The 17,837-nt window shown below is 44.9% G+C and overlaps 1 protein-coding gene and 5 non-coding genes across 6 annotated transcripts; all 6 read left to right on the forward strand.

Annotated features, from left to right (window-relative positions):
* Positions 1–3,167: 3,167 nt before the first annotated feature.
* trnal-cag (transfer RNA leucine (anticodon CAG)) lies at positions 3,168–3,250 on the forward strand. The gene has a single exon. It is a non-coding gene; the product is annotated as a tRNA-Leu (tRNA).
* Positions 3,251–8,633: 5,383 nt separating this feature from the next.
* Positions 8,634–13,019, forward strand: LOC121202322 (uncharacterized). Its single transcript, XM_041071330.2, has 2 exons — positions 8,634–10,281; positions 11,702–13,019. Exon 1 carries the CDS (start codon positions 8,904–8,906, stop codon positions 9,906–9,908), a length of 1,005 nt encoding a protein of 334 aa, XP_040927264.1. The 5' UTR covers positions 8,634–8,903; the 3' UTR covers positions 9,909–10,281; positions 11,702–13,019.
* Positions 13,020–13,707: 688 nt separating this feature from the next.
* trnal-cag (transfer RNA leucine (anticodon CAG)) lies at positions 13,708–13,790 on the forward strand. The gene has a single exon. It is a non-coding gene; the product is annotated as a tRNA-Leu (tRNA).
* Positions 13,791–14,921: 1,131 nt separating this feature from the next.
* On the forward strand, positions 14,922–15,004 carry trnal-cag (transfer RNA leucine (anticodon CAG)). Its single transcript has one exon. It is a non-coding gene; the product is annotated as a tRNA-Leu (tRNA).
* Positions 15,005–16,404: 1,400 nt separating this feature from the next.
* Positions 16,405–16,487, forward strand: trnal-cag (transfer RNA leucine (anticodon CAG)). The gene has a single exon. It is a non-coding gene; the product is annotated as a tRNA-Leu (tRNA).
* A 529-nt stretch (positions 16,488–17,016) lies between these two features.
* Positions 17,017–17,099, forward strand: trnal-cag (transfer RNA leucine (anticodon CAG)). The gene has a single exon. It is a non-coding gene; the product is annotated as a tRNA-Leu (tRNA).
* Positions 17,100–17,837: the final 738 nt, after the last annotated feature.

The following is a 17,837-nucleotide window of genomic DNA, read 5'->3' on the forward strand; positions in this document are numbered from 1 at the left end:
TCCATCTTTTCTTTTCTGGTTGGGTACAGAAGGTGACCGCAGGGGCATCCGACTGGGCCGGTAGGATGATGACCGGAATGCGAGAAACGTGGTGGGGACCTGAGGACGAGGGTGCGCCTGGGAAAAAGGAAGAGACGTTGATGGGCGTTTCCAGAATAGTTGGTACAGGTGGGTTCAATTCGCGGGTCAACTTAACGGGAAGACTGATTGCTACTCTTGTACTAAGGCGCGGCCGACCGGTTTTATGTGATAAACACTGTTTTCAGTTGGCAGGAATGCGAACAGGCCTTGCGTACTAACACACAAAATCCTAGACCTTGGTGTAGAGCCGAATGCTTATTGTATTTAGGATCACCCTCTTTTCAGTCATCAGTTGATTTTTTCATCTACGGGAAAACGAACGCGCAGCGTTGCGAGGATCTGAATGTGAAAATAGGACAGCACAGCGCGATGATGGGGATGCCGAATAATGCCCCTTAATTCCAGTTGGTAAGTTGGAGTGTATTGAAAAAATGGGGTTTGTGCCTTTGGGTAAGGTTAAGCGTAGCCTCTGTAGTCATAGGTGGGAGTTGAACACTGCTAATTGCACAAAGCCACATCTTAAACCCGCTGCTCTCGTTTCAGCAGGCAAACTGGGATCTGTTTTAGTTGCAGGTTGTCCCTATTCGACCAGACTATCGCGTTGGCAGATCACTTCTGGTGGTGTGGAGGCCAACAGCTTTATTCAACTTTGCCTATAAGATGGGCAGGTAGGTGTGCCCGGGTACAAGTTGCACAAGAGCTAATTGCGTTTAGGGAGCAGGATAAGGATGTCAACAGCAAGCAAGCGGAGCTACCAGCCAGATCCCAGAGTTTACCTGGATTCCATTGGCCAACCCCGAGGAATTCAAACGAGTTTAAGGCAAGGAATGAGATTGCATCTGGGTTTGAGTCTATATTACCTTGGATAACGACGAATCGCAATACCGAGTGGCTGAACTTCATTTTCTTTAATCAGCAGCGCTTTATTAATTACACTGACGACGCGTTGGGTGCGTTGGGAGAGCAGGTGAGTGCCACAAGTGCGGTGGCGTGGCAGAACGGCAGGCGTTAGACTGGATCTTAGCAGAAAAGGAGGGGGTTGTGCGCTTGTGGGAAAGTGTGCTGTACTTATATTCCAGGACACACGGCCCCGGATGGGGCCTTCACAGAGGCCATGAAGAGGCTGAGGTCGCTGAGGATGGAGGTGAAAGAGGGGCTGCGGCAGCGATGCGAACTTGAGCTGGACAAACTGGCTGGAGAGTGTGGCCGGAGGATGGAGACAAGGGCTGATCAAACGGGGGTAATGATTACTGTAGGAGTAATAGCTTTGGGACTGATTTTTTGTTGTTGTATTCCTTTCTTGAGATCAGTAGCGCTTAGAGCCGTGACCAAGCAGATTTGCAGATGGCAGTTATTGAGCTGGGAGAAAAGTATGGGTGGAAGAGTGTAGGAAACGAGGAAGGTGACGTGTTTCCAGTTCCGGAATGGATCCACATCACGACTCTAGACGAGGACAAGGACGAAGAAAAGGACGAGGATGAAGACTCCCAGTTGGTGTGATGGTGAAAACGGCCTACGATACGTCATGAAGGAAGAAAAAAAAAAAAAAAAAACTAATCATACTGAAAATAAGCTAAGATGGTTGTTTAATGAATTTTAATACTGATGTTTTATAGTTGTAATAGTCAGATTTATCCTTGTATTAATAGTAGTATTGGAAATGTAGCATATTCTTGGTAGCAGTAGTATTAAAAATGACATAGTGGTAACCAACTTATATAGGTCTCATGATTCTGTGTATTGTTTCATTGTGTTTAATAGACTTAATAGACCTGCTATGAGGGTCTAAGTGTGTGAAACTGTCAGTAATTGTTTTTGTGTTTTTTTTTAGGGGCCGGTACTGAATTCACCTGTGAAACGTTCGGAGGTCATCAAGCTGGCTGCCCTGAGAAGTCCCGTAGGAACAGTATGTGAATTTGGCCATATTAAGTGAAATGCCCACATTGCTAAGGTTAAACAAACGTAAAATGGGGTTGGGACCTTGCTAGTGCTTATCACTGGTTTAAGGTAGTTAAAGTAAATTGGGCTTAGTTTAATGGACATTATCTGTCCTTGAGGGGGAAATTCTGTAGTATATTCTGTTACTCTTATGGGGTTATTTCTGTCCATGCAGCGAGGGTCAAGTTGACCGTGGTGTCAGATTGGCCACTAAAACAAATACGCTCTGCAGCTGTGTAAACATGGACTTTCGATGGACACGTAGGCACTTGCTGGTTTCATAAACAACACAGCTTTATATAGTGGGCATGGGAGATGTTTCTTAGAGTGCTTCGCAGAGGGTCTGCTGCAGTCATCCAGCTGACCTTTTCCGACCTCTCAGTTTGTTCTGCAGACGAACCTCCAGGTGAATTCGGCCACCACCTCTCATGATTATTCTGTGATTGTACTATTTCATTATGTGTAATAAATTCATTTGTTAAGTTGAGCTAAAAGTTAGTCCGTGTGAAATCTCTGATAAGGTCGGACCACCAAATACACGACACAGTCAGGATGGCCGAGCGGTCCAAGGCGCTGCGTTCAGGTCACTGTCTCCCCTGGGGCATGGGATCAATCCCACTACTGACATCTTGTTTTGAGATACCAAATAAGATGGAAATGTCACGATCCTTCTTTCTTTTTGATGCCATTTAGGGACAGACTACGCGCTAGAGCAAAATTCTGCAACTGACCTTACTGACACGCAAATAAATTCATTTTAGGTCTCATTCATGCCATTCATACGCATAATTGTGATTTCTTACAATAAAAAAACAGAATAGTGTGTAAGACTTTGTGTTGTCCCGTAAAATAGCAAAACAGAGCTTTTCCAGTCGGGTGGCCTACTACTCTGATTTGCTGTGTACAAACTCTAGTCTCCTCTGATGACAGGGCTTTAAATTCCTCTTTGATGACATTATTTGGAGATGCCATCTTTCTTGCTACTTTTTAGCATATAGGAATTGATTGTTTGCTTTTTTATAGCCTTTTGGGGACGGAAACCGACGGGGCAAGGCAGCATTGACTTTTCTTTACACATTATAAGACATTGACAATCTCAGTTGTAACAATGTCTCTTGACCTATGGAACAAGAAACTGGATTGTTTGCTGTCAGATGGCCGAGGGGTCCAGGCGCTGCGTTCAGGTCGCAGTCTCCCCTGGAGGCGTGGGTTCAAATCCCACTTCTGACATCTTGTTTTGAGATACCAAATAGAGATGGGAATGTCACGAATCCATTTTTTCTATTTGATGCCATTTAGGGACAGACTACGCGCTAGAGCAACATTCTGCAACTGACCTTACTGACACGCAAATAAATTCATTTTAGGTCTCATTCATGCCATTCATACGCATAATTGTGATTTCTTTACAATAGGAACAACAGATTATGTGTAAGCTTTGTTTTGTCCCGTAAAATAGCAAAACAGGCTTTTCCAGTCAGTGTGGCCTACTACTACTCTGATTTGCTGTGTACAAACTCTAGTCTCCTCTGATGACAGGGCTTTAAATTCCTCTTTTGACAATTTTTTTTGGAGATGCCATCTTTCTTGCTACTTCTTAGCATATAGGAAGTGATTGTTTGCTTTTTTTAGCCTTTTGGGGACGGAAAACCTGACGGGGCAAGGCGGCATTGACTTTTCTTTAAGACATTGACAATCTCAGTTTAACAATGTCTATTGACCTATGGAACAAGACAACTGTAGACTTGCTGTCAGATGGCCGAGCAGTCCAAGGAGCTGCGTTCAGGTCGCAGTCTCCCCTGGAGGCGTCGGTTCAAATCCCACTTCTGACATCTTCTTTTGAGATACCAATAGAGATGGAATGTAACGAATCCATTTTTCTATTTGATGCCATTTAGGGACAGACTACGCTCTAGAGCAAATTCTGCGATTGACCTTACTGACACGCAAATAAATTCATTTTAGGTCTCATTCATGCCATTCAAACGCATAAATGTGATTTCTTTACAATAGGAACAACAGATTATGTGTAAGACTTTGTGTTGTCCCGTAAAATAGCAAAACAGAGCTTTTCCAGTCAGTGTGGCCTACTACTCTGATTTGCTGTGTACAAACTCTAGTCTCCTCTGATGACAGGGCTTTAAATTCCTCTTTTGACAATTTATTTGGAGATGCCATCTTTCTTGCTACTTCTTAGCATATAGGAAGGTATTGTTTGCTATTTTTAGCCTTTTGGGGACGGAAAACCTGACGGGGCAAAGTGGCGTTGACTTTTCTTTACACATTATTAAGACATTGACAATCTCAGTTGTAACAATGTCTATTGACCTATGGAACAAGAAAACTGGAGAGTTCGCTGTCAGGATGGCCGAGCCGTCCAAGGTGCTGCGTTTAGGTCACAGTCTCCCCTGGAGGCGTGGGTTCAAATCCCGTTGACTTTTCTTTACACATTATTAAGACATTGACAATCTCAGTTGTAACAATGTCTATTGACCTATGGAACAAGAAAACTGGAGCGTCCCCTGTCAGAATAGAGATGGGAATGTCACGAATCTTTTTTTCTATTTGATGCCATTTAGGGACAGACTACGTGCTAGAGCAGAATTCTGCAACTGACCTTACTGTCACGCAAAAAAATATATTTTAGGTCTCATTCATGTCATTCATATGCATAATTGTGATTTCTCTAAAATAGGAACAACAGATTATGTGTAAGACTTTGTGTTGTCCCGTAAATAGCAAAACAGAGTTTCCAGTCCGGGTGGCCTACTACTCTGATTTGCTGTGTAAAACTCTAGTCTCCTCTGATGACAGGGCTTTAAATTGTGCTGGGGAAGCAGGAGATGGAGGAGACGCTGAGATCGGCGCAGATGAATGCATATGCAGGTACACAAGCACACGATGGAGAGTTGTTCAACAGGCATCGCAATGCGCTGTGGACAGCTCTGAGACTTCGTTATCCAACCAGAATTCAGCCTGATAGCATTGTAGCTGTGCCAATAAAAGATGATGAGAGCCCACAAGCCTATGTTCACCTCACTCGAAAAGAATGGATCAGACAAACAGGTGGAAGACCTGATGAGGACATTTTCCATAGGCAGGCTCTCAGAAAAAGAATTGCTGATGGTTTGCCCTTGCCTGCACAAAGTAAGCTGGGAGATGCAGTGGGGCTCTACACCATGCCCTTTGAGCAATTCACTGACCATGTTATTGATGCTGTAACCAAAATTCGTTCTGCTGCGCTCCGTCAGAAGCAGCAGGATGAAGAGACGGTGAGAAAACTGACCCAGCAGCAGCTAACTGAAGGGAGGAAAAAGATCCAAGCAGTGGTTCAGCCTGTGACTGCAGCTGGACATGCACCTCCCCCCACCATCACAGCCCCACCTGCTGTCCAGCCACAAGTTATCTACGTCCAGTCAGGAGGCTGGAGAGGCGGCCCACCAAGGATGAGAGGGGGGAGCCACGGTTGGGAGAGCACGGGTGATGTGGGGTAATCAAGAAAGTGAGGTAAGGTGCTTCCGCTGTGGCAGAGTTGGACACATGAGACGTCAGTGTTACGGGTCGGTGCGCCAGATCCCACAAGGAGCCCCACGGCAGATGGGACCCACCAGTCCATGGCAGGGTCCTCCTGCTGGATACTAGGGGTGCCCTGAGAATCAGGGGAATCCGGGAGGGGAGTGTCAGTTGCCATTAAAATCTGTCTCGAGCCCTGATGAAGAGCCTCTGGTGCCGGTTAATGTAGCCGGTAAACCTATGAACATGATGGCTGACTCCGGAGCTGCTTACACGTGTGTAAGCAACGCTGATGCTGACCACCTCCCAAGATCTGGACAATATGTGCGGATCGTTGGATTCTCAGGGACCAAGCAGCTGATTCCCCGATCTGACCCGATTCCTTTGCAGTTCCGAGGAAAAACAGTGGAACTGCCTGTATTAATTTCAGATCAAACACCTGTGAACTTACTTGGACGAGACGCTTTATGTAAACTAGGCTGTGCCATTTTGTGTACACCAGATGGAGTGATTGTCGACACAGCACAGTGTCAAATGACTGTGAAAAAAAGACGAAGAAATGGTGTACTGGCTTGGAGACATCGATGAGACATTCATGGACGCAGCTGAAAAATGGATGGACTTTATCAAAGCTAACATGCCAGAAGCGTCCCGCCCTGCGTGTCCTCCTCATTGCACACTTCAGTATTTTAGAACAGAATCTGAGGCCCAACCAGCTGAGTGGATAGAACAACAGCCAAAGAAAATTCCCATCCAGTCGGCTTCTATTGTCCTGGGAAGACAGGGAGCAGCTATGACGGTAGAAAAAGGCGAGTATTTAGACCAGGAATTCAAATTAACAAACAGCAAGCCGCATGTTTCTCTCTTAGTAAATCCAGGGTACGAGCCAAAGCATTTGGGACAGATGATCGTGGAATCGAAGCAGGTTAAGTTTAGGCCCACTGAAAATAGCAACATTTGGGTGAGTGAAGATGATTTGTTCTTAAAAATAGCTATTTCTGCTGAGGGTTGGGCTTCCCCACAAGTCATCAGCCTTCCTTGTCAGACTGTGTTTTGTCATCAACATTCTGAGTTACAGAAGGAGATGGTGGAACGAGTACCCGAGAAGCTCTGGTCCAAACATGACGCTGATGTGGGCTTAATTAAGTCCGCACAGCCAGTGGAGGTGCACCTGAAACCCGGTTGCAAACCTCCCTGGAAGTCACAATATCCATTACAACCTGAAGCTGAGGCTGGAATTCAGCCAACCATCCAAGGTCTGTTGGATGCAGGTGTACTTGTGGAGGAACCGAACCCAAGTGGTAACACACCCATATACCCTATCAAAAAGGCGGACAGGGAAAGGTTTAGGCTAGTGCATGACCTTAGAGCGTTAAATGAAGTAGTTGAAGATTATCCATCTGAAGTGCCGAATCCACACACGTTGTTGTCCAATGTTCCACCAGATGCAAAGTGGTTTACTGTGGTTGATTTGTGTTCTGCATTTTTCAGCGTGCCAGTGAGTGAATACAGCAGACATCTTTTTGCCTTCACTTACAGAGGACAGTCTTACACATACACTAGGTTGCCACAGGGATTCAAGCACAGTCCACACTTATTTAACAAAGTGTTAAAGGAGGACATGGAAGATTTAGCCGGTAAGATAAAAAGCACTGTCCTCCAGTACGTTGATGATATCATCCTCTGCGCACCTGACCTAGAAACGTGCCATGAAGATTCTATCACCTTATTGACCTTATTAGCTGAAAGGGGTCATAAAGCTTCACTCAAGAAACTGCAGTACTGTAAAGATCGTGTAGAGTATTTTGGGAGAGTGATTGCGGAGGGGACCAGGTCAGTGTCTCCAGATCAACTGAAAGCTGTGTCTCAAGCACCCAAGCCGACCACAGTCCGAGAGATGTTGACATTTTTGGGACTGACAGGATACAGCTCGGAGTGGATTGACGGTTACTCTTCCATTGTCCAGCCGCTACGAAACATGGTAAAATCTGAAGGAGCTGGAAATTTGCGAGCATCACTCGCATGGACCCCCGAGGGTCACATGGCTTTTGAGACTATTAAGTTGTTGTTACAGCAGGCCCCAGCCTTGGCTCTTCCAGACTATGAGAAAACATTTTTGTTGTATGTCTCTTGTCGACAGGGTCATGCATGCGGAGTGTTGGCACAGAGGACTGGAGTTGGAACGCACGCTTAGCCGATAGCATACTACTCCGTGGCCCTGACTCCAGTGGAGCTAGGTTTGCCAACTTGTTACCAGCATTTAGCTGCGGCTCATCTGATGTATGAGAAAGCTTCAGCTTTGAGCATGGGTTATCCGATAGACATCTTGTCTCATCACAAGCTCGCAAATTTGATTGAAAGAGGTAAGTTTGTGCTAACTGCACCACGCCTCAGTGATTACCACCGACTCCTGGAATATCCAGATGTGACGATGCGTATCTGTAAGGTAAAGAATCCGGCAGATGCGGTTCCTTTGCCCCATGAGGGGGAAGAACATGAATGTGTAGCTGAAGCAGAGAGATATGCTAAGCTACGTTCTGATTTGAGTGCTGTTCCCTTACAAAAGGTGGATTTGACCTTGTTTGTGGATGGATCATGCTACAGGCATGGTCAGGATCTTAAAGCAGGGTTCGCAGTGGTGCAAGAGAAGAACGGGAGCATGGAGGTGATGATCGCCCAAGAGTGCTCTCAACCTTGCTCGGCCCAACTTGCAGAACTGAAAGCGCTGACAGCTGCTTGTGAGTTAGCAGCAGGTAAGCGAGCCAATATATACACAGACTCAGCATTTGCCCATGGTGTGTGTCATTTGTTTGGAGCAACCTGGAGAGGCAGAGGCTTCAAGAAGACTGATGGGTCACCTGTGACACATGGTGAGCAAATAAAACAGTTGCTTTTAGCTATGATGAAGCCAACAGCTCTGGCTATCATCAAGTGTGTAGCTCATAAACATGATACTTCTCTGATTACTCAGGGGAATGCAGCTGCAGACCAGGCAGCTAAGACTGCAGCGAATGCTGAAGCTACGGCTATTTTAACAGTTTATGCTGCATATGATGAAGATCAAATAACCTCCAAAGATTTGTCTTTGTTGCAGAAAAGAGGTACCAGAGGCTGAGAGGCAGCTCTGGGTCGAGAGAGGAGCCGTTCAAGGTGATGACGGCTTATGGAGGAACCACGAGGGACTGTTAATAGCCCCGAGTGGACTGTTGTCATTGCTGATAAATGAAGCACACGGTTTGAGCCATGAGTCCAGAGGTGAGGTTGTGAGACGAATCAAGAAGTGGAACTTTTGGGCTCCCAAGCTTTATCAGTATGTTGATGAGACCATAAGTCGGTGTGAAACGTGTCTTAAATGTAACATCAGGCGGGGTATGGTACCCCCAGCGGGACACCTACCAATTCCTGATGGCCCTTTTAAACATCTCACCCTAGATTTTGTAGACATGGTACGGCCAGTACAAGGTAAGCGTTACCTTTTGGTTGTGATTGATCGTTTCAGCCGTTGGGTTGAGGCAACCCCCGCGAAGCACAAAACCGCCGAGACAGTAGCGAAATTTCTGTGTCGGGAAGTTATCCCAAGATTTGGCATTCCCTTAAAAATCAGTTCAGACAACGGGAAAGAATTCGTAGATAAAACTGTAAAGTGTGTTTTGCAGAAACTCGGAGTAAAGCAGAGGTATGGCAGTGTTTACTGTCCGACCTCACAGTCTGATGTTGAGAGATGCAATGGGATTCTAAAAAACAAATTGCTGAAAATCTGCATGTCCACAGGTTTAAACTGGATCGACGCTTTGCCTCTTGCTCTCATGGCGTGTAGAGCAAGTGCTCACAGGACATTAAAACTAACACCGCATGAAGCTTTGCTAGGTCGACCAATGCCGGTGCCAGCTTATCGAGCGGTGAAGGGTCCATCCCTGGACATTCTAACAAGCGACATGAGGGCGTATGTGAAGCAAATGACTAATATACACAGGAGTATTTCCTCCCGTGTTGTGTCTTTACAGGCAAAGGAGATTCTGGAGGAGCCAGAACCGAAAGTGAAACCAGGAGATCTGGTGTACGTCAAAGTGTTCAGGAGAAAGTGGGACCACGCCAGACGAGAAGGTCCCTACACGGTGGTCAAAGCAACTGCAAGAGCGGTTCAAGTTCAAGGATCCCCCACCTGGTACCACCTGAATCACTGTGTTAAAGTACCTGAGGGGGAAATAGGGAAAGGAGCCAAAGAAGAACGAGATGAAGGAGGGAAAGACAAAAGGAGGGATCTTATTCCTCCTGTTTCTTGTAGTGACGTTGGACGGGATGCAGATGCCCCGCCATCCAGGGTTCTCCGGAGACGGAAAACCATTGAGAAAGGAGAAAGGAAAGAGGAGAGTTAAGAAAAATGTGTTCCAATGGCGTGAAGAAGGTGTTCCAGTGCAGGGGTGGCCAGGCCCCCTAGATTGGGTTTCAAACGACGTCAACTGGAAGTACGCCCCGGGGGAGATGTGGAGCGCTCAACTACAGAAAAGAGAGTGGGATGATAGTAGTGAGCGTACGGGTATTTTTGTGTATGTTAATTCGGACCAACACGGGACAGGCTACGACTGCGGGTTAGATTATGTTAGGAATGTAAATTCCAGTAATTTTGTTCTCTTTCCCAGGGGAGTAGGAAGGTGCGCCATTGGAGTAAAGGAAAGTGAGCGGAATGGAAGCAAGTTCTGGGATGTTAAAGTAGCATTCCGGCCACCTCAATGCCGTTTGGACCAGGACGTGAGAATAACATGGATAAAGGTTATGAAAACATACCAAGAAAGGCTTGTTGCGTTTCTGCGGCCTCCACGAATAATGTCTAATGTGCCTTGTTCACTCAGCCTAGCCAAGCCGCCTCTGCCTCCTTCGCCACCTCTGCCTCCCGTGTCTAAGAATGAACAAACGGATCCGGGAATCCCCGACTTCGTTGGAAAGTGGGGGTTAGAATCAAATAGCACCGATTTCCATCTTTTCTTTTCTGGTTGGGTACAGAAGGTGACCGCAGGGGCATCCGACTGGGCCGGTAGGATGATGACCGGAATGCGAGAAACGTGGTGGGGACCTGAGGACGAGGGTGCGCCTGGGAAAAAGGAAGAGACGTTAGATGGGCGTTTCCAGAATAGTTGGTACAGGTGGGTTCAATTCGCGGGTCAACTTAACGGGAAGACTGATTGCTACATCTGTACTAAGGCGCGGCCGGACCGGTTTTATGTGATAAACACTGTTTTCAGTTGGCAGGAATGCGAACAGGCCTTGCGTACTAACACACAAAATCCTAGACCTTGGTGTAGAGCCGAATGCTTATTGTATTTAGGATCACCCTCTTTTCAGTCATCAGTTGATTTTTTCATCTACGGGAAAACGAACGCGCAGCGTTGCGAGGATCTGAATGTGAAAATAGGACAGCACAGCGCGATGATGGGGATGCCGAATAATGCCCCTTTAATTCCAGTTGGTAAGTTTGAGTGTATTGAAAAAATGGGGTTTGTGCCTTTGGGTAAGGTTAAGCGTAGCCTCTGTAGTCATAGGTGGGAGTTGAACACTGCTAATTGCACAAAGCCACATCTTAAACCCGCTGCTCTCGTTTCAGGCAAACTGGGATCTGTTTTAGTTGCAGGTTGTCCCTATTTCGACCAGACTATCGCGTTGGCAGATCACTTCTGGTGGTGTGGAGGCCAACAGCTTTATTCAACTTTGCCTATAAGATGGGCAGGTAGGTGTGCCCGGGTACAAGTTGCACAAGAGCTAATTGCGTTTAGGGAGCAGGATAAGGATGTCAACAGCAGAAGCAAGCGGAGCTACCAGCCAGATCCCAGAGTTTACCTGGATTCCATTGGCCAACCCCGAGGAATTCCAAACGAGTTTAAGGCAAGGAATGAGATTGCATCTGGGTTTGAGTCTATATTACCTTGGATAACGACGAATCGCAATACCGAGTGGCTGAACTTCATTTTCTTTAATCAGCAGCGCTTTATTAATTACACTGACGACGCGTTGGGTGCGTTGGGAGAGCAGGTGAGTGCCACAAGTGCGGTGGCGTGGCAGAACAGGCAGGCGTTAGACTGGATCTTAGCAGAAAAAGGAGGGGTGTGTGCGCTTGTGGGAGAAGTGTGCTGTACTTATATTCCAGGACACACGGCCCCGGATGGGGCCTTCACAGAGGCCATGAAGAGGCTGAGGTCGCTGAGGATGGAGGTGAAAGAGGCGGCTGGCAGCGATGCGAACTTGAGCTGGACAAACTGGCTGGAGAGTGTGGCCGGAGGATGGAGACAAGGGCTGATCAAACTGGGGGTAATGATTACTGTAGGAGTAATAGCTTTGGGACTGATTTTTTGTTGTTGTATTCCTTTCTTGAGATCAGTAGCGCTTAGAGCCGTGACCAAGCAGAATTTGCAGATGGCAGTTATTGAGCTGGGAGAAAAGTATGGGTGGAAGAGTGTAGGAAACGAGGAAGGTGACGTGTTTCCAGTTCCGGAATGGATCCACATCACGACTCTAGACGAGGACAAGGACGAAGAAAAGGACGAGGATGAAGACTCCCAGTTGGTGTGATGGTGAAAACGGCCTACGATACGTCATGAAGGAAGAAAAAAAAAAAAAAAAACTAATCATACTGAAAATAAGCTAAGATGGTTGTTTAATGAATTTTAATACTGATGTTTTATTAGTTGTAATAGTCAGATTTATCCTTGTATTAATAGTAGTATTGGAAATGTAGCATATTCTTGTGGTAGCAGTAGTATTAAAAATGACATAGTGGTAACCAACTTATATAGGTCTCATGATTCTGTGTATTGTTTCATTGTGTTTAATAGACTTAATAGACCTGCTATGAGGGTCTAAGTGTGTGAAACTTGTCAGTAATTTGTTTTTGTGTTTTTTTTTTAGGGGCCGGTACTGAATTCACCTGTGAAACGTTCGGAGGTCATCAAGCTGGCTGCCCTGAGAAGTCCCGTAGGAACAGTATGATGAATTTGGCCATATTAAGTGAAATGCCCACATTGCTAAGGTTAAACAAAACGTAAAATGGGGTTGGGACCTTGCTAGTGCTTATCACTGGTTTAAGGTAGTTAAAGTAAATTGGGCTTAGTTTAATGGACATTATCTGTCCATTGAGGGGGAAATTCTGTAGTATATTCTGTTACTCTTATGGGGTTATTTCTGTCCACTGCAGCGAGGGTCAAGTTGACCGTGGTGTCAGATTGGCCACTAAAACAAATACGCTGCTGCAGCTGTGTAAACATGGACTTTCGATGGACACGTAGGCACTTGCTGGTTGCATAAACAACACAGCTTTATATAGTGGGCATGGGGAGATGTTTCTTAGAGTGCTTCGCAGAGGGTCTGCTGCAGTCATCCAGCTGACCTTTTCCGACCTCTCAGTTTGTTCTGCAGACGAACCTCCAGGTGAATTCGGCCACCACCTCTCTCATGATTATTCTGTGATTGTACTATTTCATTATGTGTAATAAATTCATTTGTTAAGTTGAGCATAAAAGTTTGAGTCCGTGTGAAATCTCTGATAAGGTCGGACCACCAAAATACACGACACAGTCAGGATGGCCGAGCGGTCCAAGGCGCTGCGTTCAGGTCACTGTCTCCCCTGGAGGCATGGGATCAAATCCCACTACTGACATCTTGTTTTGAGATACCAAATAGAGATGGAAATGTCACGAATCCTTCTTTCTTTTTGATGCCATTTAGGGACAGACTACGCGCTAGAGCAAAATTCTGCAACTGACCTTACTGACACGCAAATAAATTCATTTTAGGTCTCATTCATGCCATTCATACGCATAATTGTGATTTCTTTACAATAGGAAAAACAGAATATGTGTAAGACTTTGTGTTGTCCCGTAAAATAGCAAAACAGAGCTTTTCCAGTCAGGGTGGCCTACTACTCTGATTTGCTGTGTACAAACTCTAGTCTCCTCTGATGACAGGGCTTTAAATTCCTCTTTTGACAATTTATTTGGAGATGCCATCTTTCTTGCTACTTCTTAGCATATAGGAAGTGATTGTTTGCTTTTTTTAGCCTTTTGGGGACGGAAAACCTGACGGGGCAAAGGCAGCATTGACTTTTCTTTACACATTATTAAGACATTGACAATCTCAGTTGTAACAATGTCTCTTGACCTATGGAACAAGAAAACTGGATTGTTTGCTGTCAGGATGGCCGAGGGGTCCAAGGCGCTGCGTTCAGGTCGCAGTCTCCCCTGGAGGTGTGGGTTCAAATCCCACTTCTGACATCTTGTTTTGAGATACCAAATAGAGATGGGAATGTCACGAATCCATTTTTCTATTTGATGCCATTTAGGGACAGACTACGCGCTAGAGCAAAATTCTGCAACTGACCTTACTGACACGCAAATAAATTCATTTTAGGTCTCATTCATGCCATTCATACGCATATTTGTGATTTCTTTACAATAGGAACAACAGATTATGTGTAAGACTTTGTGTTGTCCCGTAAAATAGCAAAACAGAGCTTTTCCAGTCAGTGTGGCCTACTACTCTGATTTGCTGTGTACAAACTCTAGTCTCCTCTGATGACAGGGCTTTAAATTCCTCTTTTGACAATTTATTTGGAGATGCCATCTTTCTTGCTACTTCTTAGCATATAGGAAGTGATTGTTTGCTTTTTTTAGCCTTTTGGGGACGGAAAACCTGACGGGGCAAGGCGGCATTGACTTTTCTTTAAGACATTGACAATCTCAGTTGTAACAATGTCTATTGACCTATGGAACAAGACAACTGTAGACTTTGCTGTCAGGATGGCCGAGCAGTCCAAGGAGCTGCGTTCAGGTCGCAGTCTCCCCTGGAGGCGTCGGTTCAAATCCCACTTCTGACATCTTCTTTTGAGATACCAAATAGAGATGGGAATGTAACGAATCCATTTTTCTATTTGATGCCATTTAGGGACAGACTACGCTCTAGAGCAAAATTCTGCGATTGACTTTACTGACACGCAAATAAATTCATTTTAGGTCTCATTCATGCCATTCAAACGCATAAATGTGATTTCTTTACAATAGGAACAACAGATTATGTGTAAGACTTTGTGTTGTCCCGTAAAATAGCAAAACAGAGCTTTTCCAGTCAGGGTGGCCTACTACTCTGATTTGCTGTGTACAAACTCTAGTCTCCTCTGATGACAGGGCTTTAAATTCCTCTTTTGACAATTTATTTGGAGATGCCATCTTTCTTGCTACTTCTTAGCATATAGGAAGTGATTGTTTGCTTCTTTTAGCCTTTTGGGGACGGAAAACCTGACGGGGCAAAGCGGCGTTGACTTTTCTTTACACATTATTAAGACATTGACAATCTCAGTTGTAACAATGTCTATTGACCTATGGAACAAGAAAACTGGAGAGTTCGCTGTCAGGATGGCCGAGCGGTCCAAGGCGCTGCGTTCAGGTCGCAGTCTCCCCTGGAGGCGTGGGTTCAAATCCCACTTCTGACATCTTGCTTTGAGATACCAAATAGAGATGGGAATGTCACGAATCCTTTTTTCTATTTGATGCCATTTAGGGACAGACTACGTGCTAGAGCAGAATTCTGCAACTGACCTTACTGTCACGCAAAAAAATATATTTTAGGTCTCATTCATGTCATTCATATGCATAATTGTGATTTCTCTAAAATAGGAACAACAGATTATGTGTAAGACTTTGTGTTGTCCCGTAAAATAGCAAAACAGAGCTTTTCCAGTCCGGGTGGCCTACTACTCTGATTTGCTGTGTATAAACTCTAGTCTCCTCTGATGACAGGGCTTTAAATTCCTCTTTTGACACTTTATTTGGAGATGCCATCTTTCTCGCTACTTCTTAGCATATAGGAAGTGATTGTTTGCTTCTTTTAGCATTTTGGGGACGGGGCAAAGCGGCGTTGACTTTTCTTTACAAATTATTAAGACATTGACAAAAGACTTTGTGTTGTCCCGTAAAATAGCAAAACAGAGCTTTTCCAGTCAGGGTGGCCTACTACTCTGATTTGCTGTGTACAAACTCTAGTCTCCTCTGATGACAGGGCTTTAAAGTCCTCTTTTGACACTTTATTTGGAGATGCCATCTTTCTTGCTACTTTTTAGCATATAGGAAGTGATTGTTTGCTATTTTTAGCCTTTTGGGGACGGAAAACCTGACGGGGCAGAGCGGCGTTGACTTTTCTTTACACATTATTAAGACATTAACGATCTCAGTTGTAACAATGTCTATTGACCTATGGAACAAGAAAACTGGAGCGTTCCCTGTCAGGATGGCTGAGCGGTCCAAGGCGCTGCGTTCAGGTCGCGGTCTCCCCTAGAGGCGTGGGATCAAATCCAAATTCTGACATCTTGTTTTGAGATACCAAATAGAGATGGGAATGTCACGAATCCTTGTTTCTATTTGATGCCATTAAGGGACAGACTACGCGCTAGAGCAAAATTCTGCAACTGACCTTACTGACACGCAAATAAATTCATTTTAGGTCTCATTCATGCCATTCATACGCATAATTGTGATTTCTTTACAATAGGAAAAACAGATTATGGGTAAGACTTTGTGTTGTCCCGTAAAATAGCAAAACAGAGCTTTTCCAGTCCGGGTGGCCTACTACTCTGATTTGCTGTGTACAAACTCTAGTCTCCTCTGATGACAGGGCTTTAAATTCCTCTTTTGACAATTTATTTGGAGATGTCATCTTTCTTGCTACTTCTTAGCATATAGGAAGTGATTGTTTGCTTTTTTTAGCCTTTTGGGGACGGAAAACCTGACGGGGCAAAGCGGCGTTGACTTTTCTTTACACATTATTAAGACATTGACAATCTCAGTTGTAACAATGTCTATTGACCTATGGAACAAGAAAACTGGAGCGTTCCCTGTCAGGATGGCCGAGCGGTCCAAGGCGCTGCGTTCAGGTCGCAGTCTCCCCTGGAGGCGTGGGTTCAAATCCCACTTCTGACATCTTGTTTTGAGATACCAAATAGAGATGGGAATGTAACGAATCCATTTTTCTATTTGATGCCATTTAGGGACAGACTACACGCTAGAGCAAAATTCTGCGATTGACCATACTGACACGCAAATAAATTCGTTTTAGGTCTCATTCATGCCATTCATACGCATAATTGTGATTTCTTTACAATAGGAAAAACAGATTATGTGTAAGACTTTGTGTTGTCCCGTAAAATAGCAAAACAGAGCATTTCCAGTCCGGGTGGCCTACTACTCTGATTTGCTGTGTACAAACTCTAGTCTCCTCTGATGACAGGGCTTTAAATTCCTCTTTTGACAATTTATTTGGAGATGCCATCTTTCTTGCTACTTCTTAGCATATAGGAAGTGATTGTTTGCTTTTTTTAGCCTTTTGGGGACGGAAAACCTGACGGGGCAAAGCGGCATTGACTTTTCTTTACACATTATTAAGACATTGACAATCTCAGTTGTAACAATGTCTATTGACCTATGGAACAGAAAAATTGGAGAGTTTACAGTCAGGATGGCCGAGCGGTCCAAGGCGCTGCGTTCAGGTCGCAGTCTCCCCTGGAGGCGTGGGTTCAAATCCCACTTCTGACATCTGGTTTTGAGATACCAAATAGAGATGGGAATGTCACGAATCCATTTTTCTATTTGATGCCATTTAGGGACAGACTTTGAGCTAGAGCAAAATTCTGCAACTGACCTTACTGACACGCAAATAAATTCGTTTTAGGTCTCATTCATGCCATTCATACGCATAATTGTGATTTCTTTACAATAGGAAAAACAGATTATGTGTAAGACTTTGTGTTGTCCCGTAAAATAGCAAAACAGAGCTTTTCCAGTCAGGGTGGCCTACTACTCTGATTTGCTGTGTACAAACTCTAGTCTCCTCTGATGACAGGGCTTTAAATTCCTCTTTTGACAATTTATTTGGAGATGCCATCTTTCTTGCTACTTCTTAGCATATAGGAAGTGATTGTTTGCTTTTTTTAGCCTTTTGGGGACGGAAAACCTGACGGGGCAAGGCGGCATTGACTTTTCTTTAAGACATTAAAAATCTCAGTTTAAACAATTTCTCTTGACCTATGGAACAGAAAAAATAGAGCGTTTACAGTCAGGATGGCCGAGCCGTCCAAGTAGCTGCGTTCAGGTCGCAGTCTCCCCTGGAGGCGTCGGTTCAAATCCCACTTCTGACATCTTCTTTTGAGATACCAAATAGAGATGGGAATGTAACGAATCCATTTTTCTATTTGATGCCATTTAGGGACAGACTACGCTCTAGAGCAAAATTCTGCGATTGACTTTACTGACACGCAAATAAATTCATTTTAG

Source organism: Betta splendens, chromosome 6 (genome assembly GCF_900634795.4).
Source record: "Betta splendens chromosome 6, fBetSpl5.4, whole genome shotgun sequence".
In the NCBI taxonomy this organism is placed as follows: Eukaryota; Metazoa; Chordata; class Actinopteri; order Anabantiformes; family Osphronemidae; genus Betta; species Betta splendens.